Source organism: Neolamprologus multifasciatus, chromosome 8 (assembly GCF_963576455.1).
Source record: "Neolamprologus multifasciatus chromosome 8, fNeoMul1.2, whole genome shotgun sequence".
NCBI lineage: Eukaryota > Metazoa > Chordata > Actinopteri > Cichliformes > Cichlidae > Neolamprologus > Neolamprologus multifasciatus.
In genome coordinates, this window is record NC_140446.1 from 13,653,448 (window position 1) to 13,669,218 (window position 15,771).

General features: G+C 40.3%; 1 protein-coding gene across 1 annotated transcript in view; it reads left to right on the plus strand.

Moving 5' to 3' along the window:
- The first annotated feature begins 2,841 nt into the window (after nucleotides 1-2,841).
- Nucleotides 2,842-15,771, plus strand: part of LOC146512673 (rho-related GTP-binding protein RhoN-like) — a 35,931-nt gene continuing 23,001 nt past the window's right edge. The window contains exons 1-2 of the mRNA XM_085170664.1: nucleotides 2,842-3,309; nucleotides 4,521-4,608. Of these exons, the coding sequence (XP_085026790.1) occupies nucleotides 3,205-3,309; nucleotides 4,521-4,608 (193 nt within the window). The 5' untranslated portion in view covers nucleotides 2,842-3,204. The remainder of the gene's footprint in view (nucleotides 3,310-4,520; nucleotides 4,609-15,771) is intronic.

Here is a 15,771-nt window from a genome sequence, read left to right on the forward strand (position 1 = left end):
CAGATCTTAAAACGTGACCGATATGTGTTGTTGGCAAAAAGCTCAGAGACGAGAGCCAAAGAGTCGTGGAGAGCGTCAAAGCCCGGACACTGGAGCCCTGGAAAGAGAAGTGGGATTATTAAGATCACATAATAGTCAGGAGTTAATAAATGTGAATAAATTATGTTCTCAAATATGAGTCAAATGATTTTTCAATACAAATTACTTTTAAAATGATTATTTAGCGGAATTTGAAAGCTATAGGAACCAATATGCCCCGGAAGCTAATAACATAGAATAAACATCATTCGAATGTATTTAAAGCCACAGCTTTCCCCTCCACACACACTTTGTGCACACTCACGCACTCACACTCCTGTGGTTGGTACAGACAGGAAGTGGGGACATGGTGAGAAAGATAAGAGTTGCCTTTTAAAGGGGCAGAAAAGTCAAACCAAACACTTTGCATTATACGTCTTGATGCATTCTCAATCATCCAGGAAAGTAAAACTCCAAAAGTTGATTCTGTTCATCTGGGCGTAACGTTTTGTGGAAGAAACGTTTCGTCACTCATCCAAATGACTTCTTCACTCTCAGCTGACTGCAGCTTTCCCCAATCTTAATCGTTTCTCCCACAAAACGCTACGTCCAGATGAACAGAATCAACTTTTGGAGACTTTGCATTATATATCTATATAGACATAAGGTAGGGTACAGCCTTCATACCATAGACATCCGGTAAAAATAAATAAATCTGGGGCGACTGAGTCAGATTCATTTCACTCAATGGGCCACATACATCCCAGTTTGATCTCCAGTGGGTCAGACAAATAAAAAGCATCAAGTTCAGGGACATGTTCTTGTTAAAGTATTTTTGAGCAACTTCTTAAGGCAATAGATGAAAACAGATGAGATGTCTTGAAGAAAGTGATTTAAAATTACAACCCTTAATCTCACTGGGGATGCTGGGATTACAGTTTACAGATTAGGCATAAAACCCTCACATGTACAGTTTCTTTAACAAGACAGTGAAAGTATTTTATCTCAACTTCATCTCAACACCTCACTATTTACACTCCTGTGCACAAGGTTAATACTGGCATCAGCAGGCTGTGTTATAGTGCATTTTGTGAAAAAGCAAAGTACTTAATGACTTCACTGCAGCTTTCACACTGGGTCTTTTCTAGCTGAGACTTTTGGCCTTGTACATAGCCTCACACCACGCGACTGGTGCAAATATGATGTTAACTGAAAACACAAAGAACTGTGGTTGCTAACTTTGATGTGAGGGGAAGTAAGCACTCTCAGATGTTCTGTGCTTAGACTTCGGTTTTACACCCCCTCACTGCTTAAAAAGCTATTAACTACTATAGTTTAACTGCCTTTTCAGCTTTGCTGAAGCTAAAGTAATCAGCTAAAGTAATCAGTCTCTTCTCCATCTTCCAGCTGCTCCCTTTAGGGGTTGTCACAGCAGATTATTTGCATCCATCTCATCCTATCCGAAACATCCTCCTCTGTCACAATCCTCTGCATGTCCTCTTTCACTAGATCCATGAATCTTCTCTGAGGTCTTTTTCTTTTCCTCCTGCCTGGGATCTCCATGGTCAACATGCTTTGTAAAGTATATCCACCATCTCTCCTCTGCACATGTCTAAACCATCTCAGTTAACAGTTCACTGTTTTGTAGTGAATCCAAAACCCATCATGAGTACCTGTATAAAACAAGTCAGATCCCTATAATAACTTAATGTTGTCATCTTGATGCATGCTCAATCATCCAGGTAAGTAAATCTCCAAAAGTTGATTCAACTTTTGGCGATTTAATGTTTTCTTTCTTTTCCCCGTCGTTCACCTATTGATCATGTTTACATGTCCATTTGAAGACAGACAAGTTTAAAAGAAGAGCTGATGCATATCTTTTCCCTCAAAATCGAAATTAGGATGTTTCCCTCGGCAGAGGACGCCCGCTTTAAGTGTCTTTTTACTCTCTTCACATTGTCTTTGCACAAAATAAACTTGTATCTGCTGAGACTATCAAACATACTGTTAATAAATTCAGAACATAGGGTTTCCTTTTACATGTCACATTAAACTCTTGACGAGGCAACGTTTTTAGTTTTCCAAGGACAATTTGACAGTTTGCTTTCTTTCTGATGTTTTAGCAAAAGCAGGCAAGCGCACATTGGCTGTGGGATTTAGTAAAATACTGGAAAACAAGCTATTTTTTCTCTTTCTCTTCTCTTTTTTTGACCAGAAGATGGAGCTAACAGGCTGCAAATGTTCTTTAGAAGTTCTAATGCGCTGAGGCAGATCACACAGATCTTATCCCTGGTAACAAAGTTCAGAATGAAGCTGGCATCCTGTGTTTATATACAAAAGAGCAGTGAGTGATGCGGGGGAGTCACACCAGAATCCTTCTATCAGCAGCACTGTTAAAAACCTGATTGTCACTAAACTGTGAAGACTTGTAAAGTAAATCTGCTTATTCTGCCTGTAATCATAAAGATACTGATTTTGCTACCATGGAGTAGGCCTATGTTCTGTATATTTGTCCTGATTCTGCTCTGTGAGTTTATATCAGTAACTCAAAGTGACAGTTCATAGATCTATAAAAAGTAGACGTGATTAATCTGGCTTTTTTTCATTCAGCAGATATTCAGTTGTTTTGAACAGAGATATATAAACCCACCTGGGTGGATATACGACGCGGGGGGTGACGCTGTGTCAAGCTGGGCAGAGTCTGTTATAGAAAGACGTGAACAGTTGCAAGTTTTCATTCAAAATAATAGACTGTTAGCGCAATAACAGCAGCTGCTCGCAGGGTTAAGCTGCTTTTCTAGCATGCCGCGGATGGGAATACACTGAGCGTTAATGTTTGTTTACATGCCGGCACCACGTAGGCTTTAAATGTGAAAAGCCAAACAGGAATCTGCATTTTAAGGACGTGACTTTGACCGAAAGCATGAGCTGTGCGCCTCACTTGACTGGAAGAAGCAGTGGAGCGCAGCAGCGCGCAGAGCATGTAGCCGAAACTACACCAGACTGTGGAGTTGAAGTTTTCTTTTGTTTTCTTTTGTTTTTTTTCTTTATCCGGAGTGTTTTATTCCATCTGTGGGAAAAAAAAATAAACATTTAAAGCTGCTCTTCGACATTATTATTTGCTTGGAGCTAAATGACAAGGAGGTAGCGACACAGAAGCACTCAGTGATTTAAACAGGGGAAGCCATGGAGAGCAAGGGATTACTTCGCTGTAAAATTGTGGTTGTCGGGGACAGCAAGTGTGGCAAGACGGCTCTCCTTCACGTTTTTGCTAAAGACTCGTACCCAGAGGTAAGTCAGCATTTATTAGAAATAGAAATACGCACAGCAGCCCTGAATGGTACGACGGCACAGGTGCGTAAAGTCCCTGAAACCACGCGGCAATGTTTTCACGTAGAGTGAGATCGCTTCAAGAATACTTGACACTGTGGATCATTGTGGGAACATTTATTATAATATATTTGTGCCGCGCTCTTTGAAAAATATCACGGACGTTAAAACTCGAAACTGTAAATGGATGTTCGTTTTTTCTTTTTTTTAAGAAACATTATGGTGTTCTCGTTGTGTATTATTTCATCATGTCAGGATTTTACCGGGGTTTGTGTTAAGCCTCATCTAAAGGGATACAACAGCATCGTGTAAATTAATAACATAATTAGAATTCAGTGGCCAGTTATCACTGAATTTTTGGCCTACGTGCGCTTTTGCGCACCGTGTCCGTCTGTTGATGTGGGACTTTGCAGGTTTGACCAGAACAACAGAAAAACCGCCTGGGAGCTAGATTGTGTGTTGTGAGATATTAAGTGTGTAATGTTTTATAGTGGTGACCGAAAACCGAATAGAGGCAAAAAGTTCGCACAAGTAATAGTTTGTCTCTCAGAAGTAGTACTCTGTCTTCTATACTTGATTACATGATTTTAATTACACCAATAAGACATCTGAAGTAAGTAAAATATATATATATATTAAAAAAAAGCTTTTTAAGAACTCAGTTTATGACAAAAAAAACTTACAGATTGTGGATGGATAAACTCCAAAGCATACATTTTCAGCAAAACTAGAAAGGAATGCAGACTAAACACACTAACAACAACAGGAAATGTGTTTAGTGAAGAAGGAAGAACTTGTGCTCCAAAGGAGGAGAATTTTTATGTGATGCAGGAAATGCATTCTGTCAGACTCTTGAACTGTCGGGATTAATCAAACCAAAGCTTTTTGAACTAAAGTTCAGAACTTGCAAATAGGTCAAAGTAAAGCATTGGACTCATCTACTTTCCACCACACACACACACACACACACACACACACACACACACACACACCATCTCTCGCCTCTTGACATTCACAACTGCACTTACCATCCCCACAGCAGCTATTTGAATTAATTAGGAATCTGACTGTTTTGTGTCATGAAAATCACACCGTCTTTCTTTTTTACAGTGGGCATATCATCTCCTCCAAGCTTTGATCTAATTTTAGCCACCACACGCCTCTCGTTTCAGAATTACGTTCCCACGGTGTTTGAGAATTACACGGCTAGCTTCGAGATTGAGAAGCAGAGGATCGAGCTCAACATGTGGGACACATCAGGTGAGATTCCCAATCATCTCTTTATGTTCTCCTTTCAACTCAAGATTATCACACCAAAGTGATGAAAGGTGTGCCGCATCATCAAGTCGTGATGAGGTTACTGAGCGAGGAGCTCCAGATCGGCAGACAGCTGACTCCTTGGAGTGTTCCGCAACTTCCAGGCTGTGGGCCAAAAACATGAGCAACCACAATGTGTCAGGATAATCTGTTGAGAGTACTGACTTTTTTTTTCTTTTTTTTTAATTTCAAAATGAATTAATCTAGTCTGGGACGCAGAAATATAACTTGTGTGTATTTATATAACTTCAGTCCTACTTCAGAGCTAATCTGACACTTTCAGCAGCAGCTGAAGTGTTATGTGAGGCCTCTGAACAGCTTGTTATTCAACACATACCTACTCCGAGTAACAACCACAGCTAATCAACAGATAAAAATGCAATTTAATTGCCTGCATACGTGATTTTGATGAGGGTTTTGGCATCTTGACTGAATTCATGCAACATGGCACCAGTTTATTTGAGATAACAAGTGTTCTCTGTCCACTTGTAGCGCTGAGAGCTTGCGAAGCTGTTGCACAAACTCTTAAATGTGTTCACTGAACATTTTTTGATTTACAAAGTCATTATATCTTTTCAAGACTTCACTTTGGAGAGATGAACAGATGGAGGGCCTCTATGGGTCTCCAGATGTGCATTAACTCTCTCCCTTTTTAGCCTTTAGACCCCTTCATGTTTCATTTCTACTTACAAAACTCCCCAAAACGTGTTCTCACACAGCGTGAGAGCAGCTTTACTGCAAAGTGCTCCATTAACCTCCACCCGTGCAGACAGGGAGACCAGCTAGGCAAGCTGGAGATTAAGAGCTGCTGCAGCTGCTTTGCGGTGGGTGAGGCCGCTCTGCGGTGTTTAAACAACACCCTGCGAAATTACCGGCTGGCTCACGCACACACCTTTCCCTCACTAAAACACTTAAACAGTAATTTACTCCGCCTCGGAAAGAAATGCAATTCACCTTTTTGTGCGAAGCAGGTGCCGTTCAGAATTGTTATTGTGTCACATTATTGTAATCTGAGCGGACATGACGCTCCCAGTTGTGAATGAGTTTATGAGGTGTGAGGTAAAAGAAGGGCCAGCTTCTGTCAAAAAACTCCATAAACATGTATAATACAATAAAATCTGCTTATTTGTGCTACTGTGAAAGAAAAAGAGGAATTAGATTTTAATGTGGATTACTTTAGGAGGGTTTACAGAAGGATTTACTCAAGTCAGAGGGATTTTTCTTTATATACGGGCACCCCAAAATGTTGCACGTCTAACTGAAATGGATTTAAAAAGCAATACTATCTGATTTTATTAGAATTTTTTAAACAAAGCTTTATTATAACTAATAAATGGTACTAAAAGCTATAAAAAGGAGCCAATTCTGCAAGCACCAGTAGTTACAGGAATAGTTTTATGTGCTCATTAGATGCCTTGATAAGAATCAGACGAGAGAACTTTTATTATACAAAGAAATGGCCCCATATTGAGCAGCAGTGGTTAACGGGAGCTGATCCAACTCTGACCTTAGGTGGCTTCTTCCAGCTCTCTTTAAGCGAGGAGGAGACATGTGTGTTGCCTTGCAGCATCCCTGCCAGCTATTCTGGGTTTGTGTCAGGAGACCGGTGGATCGGCAACTACATCAGTAACACCACAATTCCCTCTGGTACCTGCTGTGTTTTACTAATAGCTGAACGGGGGGTTACAGTCACCTGGTGTGCTTACATGGAACTTTCTGTATATACACTGCTGCAATACCCTTGACTTTTAAACTTGCTCCTGCTTACTTTATGCAATCACCGATTTATGTGATTTGATAAAGAACATGCTTTAGCTGATATGTGTGTTTGTGACATGTGGCATGGCAGTGTGTGCAGTTTGTTTAACCACAGGTGAACTGACTCAGTGAAATTGAAGTTGTGGATGAAACACTAAATATAAAAAAAAACCCAATCCCAAACTTCAGAGCACCAGAGGTTTCAAATATATAAGAGCAAAAACTCATCACACATTTTAAGCTATGAAGCTTGAACTCCAGTGTGGATAACAGGGGAGGAGATAAGAAGAGAAGGATCATGTTGAGTTGTTGTAGAGGCTCACAGATAGGAGAGTGTATTTATTAGGCAAGGTGCCAGAAGCGGTCTCTGAGCTGCCCGCTTATTGTGCAGAAACAAACAGTGGATTTAATTAATCAGGCACTTGCTGTGTGACCGAACACTTGCCCCCTGTCTCTTTCATTCTTCATCTTGCCACACAACCCACCTCCTGCTTCCCTCTGCTACATCCAAACATGCTTGTAGTTTAAACTCCCTTCCTTGTAGGTTAAACACTTTTTTTTCTCCTGCCAATTTAAACTTTACCCTGAATTTATTGCCCACTGGCTCCTTACACTTCCTCAGTCTTTCAGTCATTGTCATGTTGCTCTGTTTCTGTCGTTAGTCATGTGGCGCTGCAGGTGAGACCAAGTTGAGTTCAAGCTCAGATAAATGGCAATAGCATTCCTGTAAAAAAAAAGAGACTCTTTCTAAATGGTTCTGCACCATTTCTATCAAAACAAGAGTGTCGTGCCAAAGGCTGGAGTTGGTATGCCATCACAAAACTAAATCAATGAAAAAGAAGTGCATTGAGTGTATTGTAGTTAGAATACACTATACCTTCTATGTCTCCTCATCATGACACAGAGACTCATTCACTGTCCTGTAGTCCTGTTGGCTGGACTTTGTAACTCATTATCATAAACATGTTAAAAAAAAACTCCAGTTAATCCAAAACGGTGCAATGAGACTTCCATTGGCCATGCATTAAATAAATAACACTGACTATTTTTGTCTGGGCCTCCAAACTCCGCAGATTGAGCCCCATCATATCCTAATGATGGCATAGTATTATATTATCCCAACAGAGCACTTTGCTGGCCGACTGCAGACTTACTTGTGGTTTCTAGAATTTCTAAAAGCAGATTTCAGCTCCTGTGGAACCACCTCAAGATACAGACACCCTATCTACGTTTAAGATCAGAATAAAACAGACTCTTTGATGAGGCTTATAGCTGGGGCTTGATCAGGTGACCAGGATCCATCTATTAGTTATGCTGCTATAGGCTCAGACTGCTGCTGGACTTCATGCAATACACTCAGCACTTCCTCTCCACTCTCCTCTTGTTACTCCCCATATATCTCATTAAATTCTTGTCTTCTTTCTTCCTTAGTCTGTGTTTTATCCTGTCTCCCTTTGTTCTTTCAAACTCCTCACCCCCCACCACCTCCTAAAACCAGTTGAGGCTGATGGCTGCCTCTCCCTGACTCTCATTCTGCCGGAGGACTCTTCCTGTTAAGAGGGAGTTTTTCCTTCCCACCATTCCAAAGTGATTGCCATGGGTGATCCAATTAATTTATTGTTTGTGTTTTTGTTTGTGCTTTATGCCTAATACTGTAGGATATTTACCTTACAGTAATGGCTTGGATTGACTGTTTTTGTGAATGTGATTTATAAATAAACCTGTTTTGAACTGGTTTGGATACTTTAGTATTTACCTAACCAATCAACAGTGACTCCCAGAGCAATGCTGTCTGGTTTATGCAACATGGGATGAATGCAAATAAGCTGTCCAGCTCTATCAAAGTTAATCACTGGTTTTAGTACAAGATGATGAAAGACTGGATCTGATTTTGAATCACTGATGTGGTTGATTCATTCAGAGGTCTTGAATGAAGATATTCCCCCCCCCCCCCCCCCCCCCCCCCCCCCCCCCCCCCCCAAATCTCTAACTTTTAATGGTTTAATCAGTGTTTGCATATACAGAGATCAGCCATGAGGTTAAATAAATAACACTGACTATGTTTGTCACAATGCATTTCAAGACTGGGCCTCCAAACTCAGCATATTGATCCTCTACATAAAAAACTTAATTCACAGAGGCCCCCACACATTACATATATTACCTAAAGGATTTGCTGCCCCTTTGCCAGACACCATAAGTGTACCCCCAAAGATTTTGTGCCCATACTATGATGGATCGGAGATGTTTTTGTTAGCAGCAGGCGTGGCTACCCAATATGAGGTAGGCATTTTCAATGCTTTGGGTGAATGGTATGGGCTTTTATTCTAATTCATCTTCATAAAAAGCCTCTGCAATGTTTAATGGACAACGAATCCCATGGAGTAATCAGATCACAATAAAATTTTTTAAAAAAACCTAGAAAATAAAAGTAGTCTAAAATTGCAAGCATTATTGATTATGATGACACAGCAGTTGTGTAGCAAGAACTTGTTACTCTTCAAATAAAAAACAAATAAAAGTCCTTAAAAATCTGATCCCAGCTGACCTAATTTTGTCATAACAGTTTATATGTCTAGATTTGCCCTTCTCTGCAGTTTTCTCCTCCTCTCTTTAATTTCATCGATTCTTCCTAATATCCCCTCAGGCTGCCAGCCTCCCACCCGGCTTCTTCTCTGTCTCTGTCTCCAACAAGTCAAGGTCAGGAGTCCCACTGTATTGGGGCAGTGCCCTCTCAGCACTCTTGCACTTGATTAGCTTACCTTGCGTTTTCTTTGTCTGTCTCTCTATCCATCTTTATCTCTTCCTCACTTTTCACTCACTCCTTTTCTCATTTCCCATACTTCTTTCTCCCAGATTCCGACATATGGCTCACTGTAATCTGTCTTTATACGCAGCGACAAAAAAAAAAGAAAAAAGATTTGGTTCCATAGTGAAGCAAAGCATCCTGGAAGCAGCAACAAATAACCCCTAGTCAGAATGCACAGTTAGGTCCTTAGATATTTGGACAATGGCATAAACTTTGTCACAATAAACCCAAACAGTGGATGGCCATTCTTGATGATTTTTTTTTTATTTAGGGTCATTATCAAGGCTCAAAATTACAGACTAAGACAATTCTAAATATAAGGATTGTTTTTTATACCTGGATGAAAATCCTTTGCAGTCAGTGACTGTATGAAGTCTCAAACCCTTCATTTTGCTCAATAGCCCTGTACACTACAGAATTCAACCTGCTACTACTATCAGCAGTCACATCATCAATAAGCAGTAGCTACATGGGCCCCATACATGCAATCTACATCTGCATACATTCTGCAATCCTCCACTTTAGTGTTTTTCTGAGTTCATTCAGGCTGAGCTTTGTTTGTTTTTAACCCTGGAGAACCCATGGGGTCAAATTTGACCCCATGGTTTCCCTAGAAAACCAATGAGGTCGGCTCTGACCCCATGGGTTCTCCAGGGTTAAAGAAAAGTAGCAGATTGTTGATTTGACCACTCCTGATATTTTTGCTGTCTCTCTGACAGGTTTTATACTGTGGACATATATACAGTATTTTTTAGCCTGAAACCATGAAACTTGTAGCTGCTTTGGAATACAAATGTCCTACTGTAAAACCCAGACTGGTTTTTACAGGGATGAGGAAGTAAAAGAGCAAGAAAACAAAAAACCCAAAAATCCTGTAGAGCCAAGGATGGCGTGCCAACAATGAGCTCAGGAATGTCTTCAGTTTGGATGTTGGATACTGTTGTGAATTCTGGCAACAACTTGCACTGCACTGGTGCTAGGCTTGGTTCTGCCTTTCAGATATGGAATGATCTCAAATGTGCTTATGGAACATTGTATTCATTTACAAATGAGAGTCAAACCTCTCACAGCATGTGCACATTTGCACTTACTGCAAATGTGCAGACTTGGCAGCTGTCTGCAACTGAAACAAAGAAGGCTGAAGTGACATGGTATGGATTTTTTGCGAGATGGTGGAAGAAGATTGACATGGAAAAATGGGCAAAGGTGAAACAGAGGCAAATTGGAGCTGAGAAATGAGTAGCGCTCGACTGAGTGAGATAACGACCCCTCCTATTAATGAAGTCTGTTATGAACAACAACTTAATTATATTGGACGCATTGGAAGATGTGAACTGCTTAAACAAAATCAAACTAGCATCACAAGTGGCGTGGAAGATGTTTGAGAGTCTGCTGTGTGCAGACGTCCAACAGATCAATCAGATTTTGCACTGCTGTTAAACACAATGTCCACACAGAAGTACCCCTCTTTGGACCTTGTATTGAAAATTCCAGTGAACAGCGTACAAAAGCAAAATAACCATAGATATTTTATTTGCTTCATATGCCATGGAATAACAAGGGAGCAGGTCTCACCTGACCATGAAACTGCTTGTCAGTTCATTACCTTTGAGCCTCTGAACATAAAAATGGCTGTAATCCTTAAAAGGATATCACAATATTTTTTTAAACAGCTTGAACTGAAGCTAAAAGTCTGTACTTCAGTCGTGACTGATTTCTTTGAAACCCACTATAATGGTGCGCAGAGGCAAAATTAGAAAAAGTGCACCATTGCCTAAAATACTTGTGGACCTAACCGCATGTGGGAGCTAATTAAATGTTTTCCACTGGCTCCCAGTGTGATTTTGTTTTCCTGCACTGATTGTCCTGTGTGGCTTTGTTCAAGTCAAACATTTTTCTAACTTGAGCCGAAAGGAATTCAGATTTCATGAGCATCTGTTTTACTCAGTTATCAACCAGTCTTTGAGTGCGAGGCTTAAAAAGGTCATAAATCAGATTAATACATAGACTCGCCTTGAGGCGACTTTTGTTGTGATTTGGCGCTATATAAATAAAATTGAATTGAAAATTGAATTGAACTCCAGGGATGGCATTTACATTCTTAGCTAATTGTATGGTATTAATTATGAATATGCCCTTAAATGACTTTTCCCTGGATACTTAGGTAAAAATAAATCATGGTTTTATTATATTAAACTTCACATTAAATGGAACTTTGTCCTGGTTCACCTTCTAACATTATTATTTTTTAAACTATTGTATTTGGGAAAGTATGATATTAGGAAAAGTTAACATAACTGCATGTAATATAATATATTATATTACATATTATATATTATATATATAATATAATATAATTTGATATACCTCAAGCTTTTGTCCTTGTCCTAACCTCCTGACAGCCACCAGTCCTCTGAGACCAGTGAGGCTTCAATGAAATGGATCAGTCTGCTAGTAACAAAGTGCATAAACATTCATTTAAAACTGATTCTTTGATTCTTCAGACAACAATTCTGACGGCTAAAGAACCAAATGGGACAGGCAAAAAAACAAAAAAACAAAAAAACAGATTCTTTGCTAGGTTGTTTGTTATGTGCACACACTCCTTCATCCCTGAATGATTCATAGGTGAGTGTTAAACAATCCTCTCAAAAAGTCAGGTACACGGACTGGACTGAAAATGAGCAGAACGAGCAGCCAAATGTTTCATTTTTCAGCCCTAAAAGTTACCCTTAGATCTGATCGCTGTCATCGGCAGCATTTTCTGTTGCAACGTGTTGCTCTTTTAAGATATAAATAATAAACATTTCTCTAAAACGCACCTTAAATTGCTTGCTGAGAACGAAAACGCGCTGGGCAACAAGATGGTAAACATAATGGAGTCAGGTGTTTTCCTCAGGAAATGAGGAGCCCGACATAGATCAAAGGAAAGTGGATCGTGGCGTTACATTCAGAAACATGACTCTAAATAAATGAAAATGTTACTCTAATGTCAACCTGAAGTATAAATGCGCAGCTGTTTTGGTTCCTGCTCCTATCGAGTAGCTAAAAAATTGCAGAGTGCTTTGTTTCAGCATATTTCACACACGCCGAGTGTGGACACATAATGAAATGTGACCGTTTGGCTTGTGCGTGTTTCTGTCAATGCAAAGAAATGCCGTGTAGCTGAATTCTGACCTTATTCCCCCCCTGGGGCTAGATGACACTGAAATGACTCAACTCTGCATGATGCACCTGCCACAACAACAAAGGTGTTCAGATCACCTGGGTTTTACAGGTAACTGTGTGAACATGTGAGGTATGAGTTAATAAAACAACCGGCTCAACCTGCATTATCACACCTATAGCAAGTGAACAGTGAAGGAATGCACTGCTCTGAATTCTACTTCAAGTTAGCTTCCTGCTCACTGGAACTTTCCTAACTTCCTCGAGCCGACAGGGACATGCTCCGACATGTTAAAACACACACAGATACTTAAACACACAAGCAGTGAAAATACTGTTTGCCCCGTTGAATCCAACCTTCCAATCTATCCCAGGTCAGCAGAGTCTGTGGCAGAGATTTCCTCAACAATCCATCATTCATTTATGAGCTCTTTTTTTATGACCCCAATTACATGTTGGCTCCTTGAAAGCAGCACCCAGATGTGCTTTAAGCGAGCGTCTGAGCAAACGAGTGGCACTGGCTCCATGACAGGACGGAGCGGAGAAAATGGTCTGGTGTGTCGAAGCGTTTCAGAGGCTTTTTGGATAGAAGTGTGGATAGCAGGGAACTGGGTTTGTAGTCCAAGTGCTGTTGTTTTTTTTTTCTTTCCTACTGAACATGTGCAGGGGTGTGTGTGAGTAAGGGTATGAGTAAGTGCTGAAAGAGATTACACAAGTGGGAAAATATATAAATAGGGACAGTGAAGGGATGGAGGAATGTAGAGTCCTGGTGGAGTGTTAAGTGCTTGGAGTCGTGGATGGGAGACGGTATATGCTGAGTGTCAGTAGGGTTTTATGGTGCGAGCTTGTGCTCCAGCCAGCCTGGTCTCATTCTCCTCTGCTCATGCAGTCCATTAGAAGACCAAGGGTGCATTTAAAATGAGTGGCCTAGATGCGTCTCTACTCCCATTCCCCAGGGACACGGAGTCTGTTTCTCAGCTAGTACCTGTAGTGTGTAACTCAGCCGTCGGTCTAAGACTTTTGAATGAACTTGAGCACAGCAGACATCATTGTTCATTTAAAACATCAGGTAAAACAACATGACATTTACCACCCAGCACAATGCGCAGACTTACGGAGACATTTTTCACGCACTAACGCATATGGCAGGTGGCATATAGAATATACTGCATGCCTGTTAAAGCAGCTCTTTCTCATTTTTAATTATATGCCTTTATTCCTCCGCCAGCAATTTGTGTTTAAAATGGGAAATTATGCAGTGCAGATGTACTTTCTAATAATTGGTTGTCATCTCTTTTTTCTTTTTCTTTTCTTTTTAAACCTTCGCCATGACTCCTCTGCCAAGACAGGAACTGAGGCAGAGGTTTGTTTGTCTGTGTTAGTGAGACTGTGCAAAAACTACCAATCTTTATATCATGATATTTGTTGGAGAGCTGAGAAAAGGAAGAAGCCTTTCATTTTTGTTTCGTCTTTGGTTCACCTTTGATAAAATTGCACAATAGGGCATTGGTGGAAGAGAATTAAAATTTTTTTTGTAGAGCAGAAGCTGCTTAGTTATATATTCTCTCAGTATTTCCTTTTTATGAATACTCTATGAAGGGACTGTTTGTTTCTTTTTGTTTTTCATGATACATTTTCATTTTTGTTTACAATTCATTATTTTTGCTTATCACGGGTCTGGAAGCTAACAGGTGTTAGCCTGTGTCGTTGATATAAATGTAGTGAAGTACTGCTGGTCACTTCAATACATGAGTTGCATAAGTTTTAGCTAATGTAATTACCATGGCAACATCATGGCAATGTCATGGCAACTGGGTATATCACTCATGTAGCACGTTGTCTGACAGTGTGTTTAAAATCTTTACTTTTAACCTGATATAACACATTCCAGCAGCACAGGCCTTTTCACGTGACATTGTGTGGGAGACTGCAAAAGAAAAGCAGGTTAATCTGCTGGTTAATCCAGATAAGTAGAATGATAATAAAAGGTCAGAGTACAATAAAAGTCCTTGGAACTGGTTAAATGTGCTCCAACATAGCAAAAAGTTAAACCATGAGAAGAAAATTACCTGTGACTGTAGCTCTACTGCTATATTCTGGTTGCTTTTCTTGATTTTGTAATATTTAGTTATTATCTTTTGTGATCCCTTTGTTCCCCCAGTCAAACCCCAGTATCTGTCTGGTCTGTGTAGCTTCTGTCGCTGTGTCAAGTCCTCGTATCTAGTCACAGGCTTAGTATTGGTTATGTTTCCTGTTTTATTGTGATAGCATGTTGTCTAGTGTTCCCTTATTATTAATGATTTGCTCCTACTTTGTTTCCCATGTGTCTCCACTTCCCCTAATCACCCTCCTGTGTGTGTGTGCGCGCGCGCGCGCGTGTGTGTGTGTCTCAGTCTCCTCTTGTCCTTTGTCAGAGTTTACTGTTCAGTTTCTCGGTGTTGGTCTGGTTCCTGGTCTTTGGCTCCTAGAATCTGAGTTCCTTTACGAGTTTATAGTTTACAGTTTCCCCTTAAGTTCTGTGTTTGAATCATGTAGTTAAATATATCAGCTCAATAAAGGGCTCACCTTTACTTAGACCTCCACCTGCCTCTGTGTCTGCATCTTGGATCCTTTCGTTCTCACTGAAAAGATTTTATTACACACTTTGTTTAGACACACAGGCCACTCAAGGGGTATATCCACTTAAGACCCTCTCTATCCCTTATCTATAATGTACGATGCAGCTTTGACCACTCACGTCAACCCCCCAACACCTGCTATTACTCCTGCAGCAGGAGGTGGTGGATGGTTTTGACCTTGTTTCTACTGCATGTGATTCACCATAATTAAAGTACAAGCATGAGTGAGCCTGGTTTTCTGTTTTCTGTATTCACGTTAAGGTAAAGTAAAATCCCTGAAATACAAAGTAATTAAGTGAATGCATCCACACAAAAGACAGGGATGAACCAATAATGAGAACGATGGACCAGTTGATGGAGATGCGCCACAGAAAAATGAAATGAACTGTTAATTGATCAGATTTAAAACACACATAATCTACACAGAGGGACAGGGTCAGGGTAGGAATAGTGATCCTGAAAATGTTGATGGTTCAGCTTTCTCTTACTGAGCTCAGGTTTGCATTCACACGGTGTCCCTCAGATTAGAAGGGGCTTGCTGTTTCAGCTACTTTTCATTGCTTCTAACAAATACACTCTTGGCCCAACTATTGCAAATTGGTGTTCCTGATTGGGCAATTAAGTTCATGACAATCTTTATAGTGCGAATTGTGCCGGCAATAACTTTTAGCCAAGCTGCAACCAACAATTAGGCACACACAATCGGTTCATTCTCAGTAGATCACGTCAGAAGACTATGAATGTACCAATTCATAT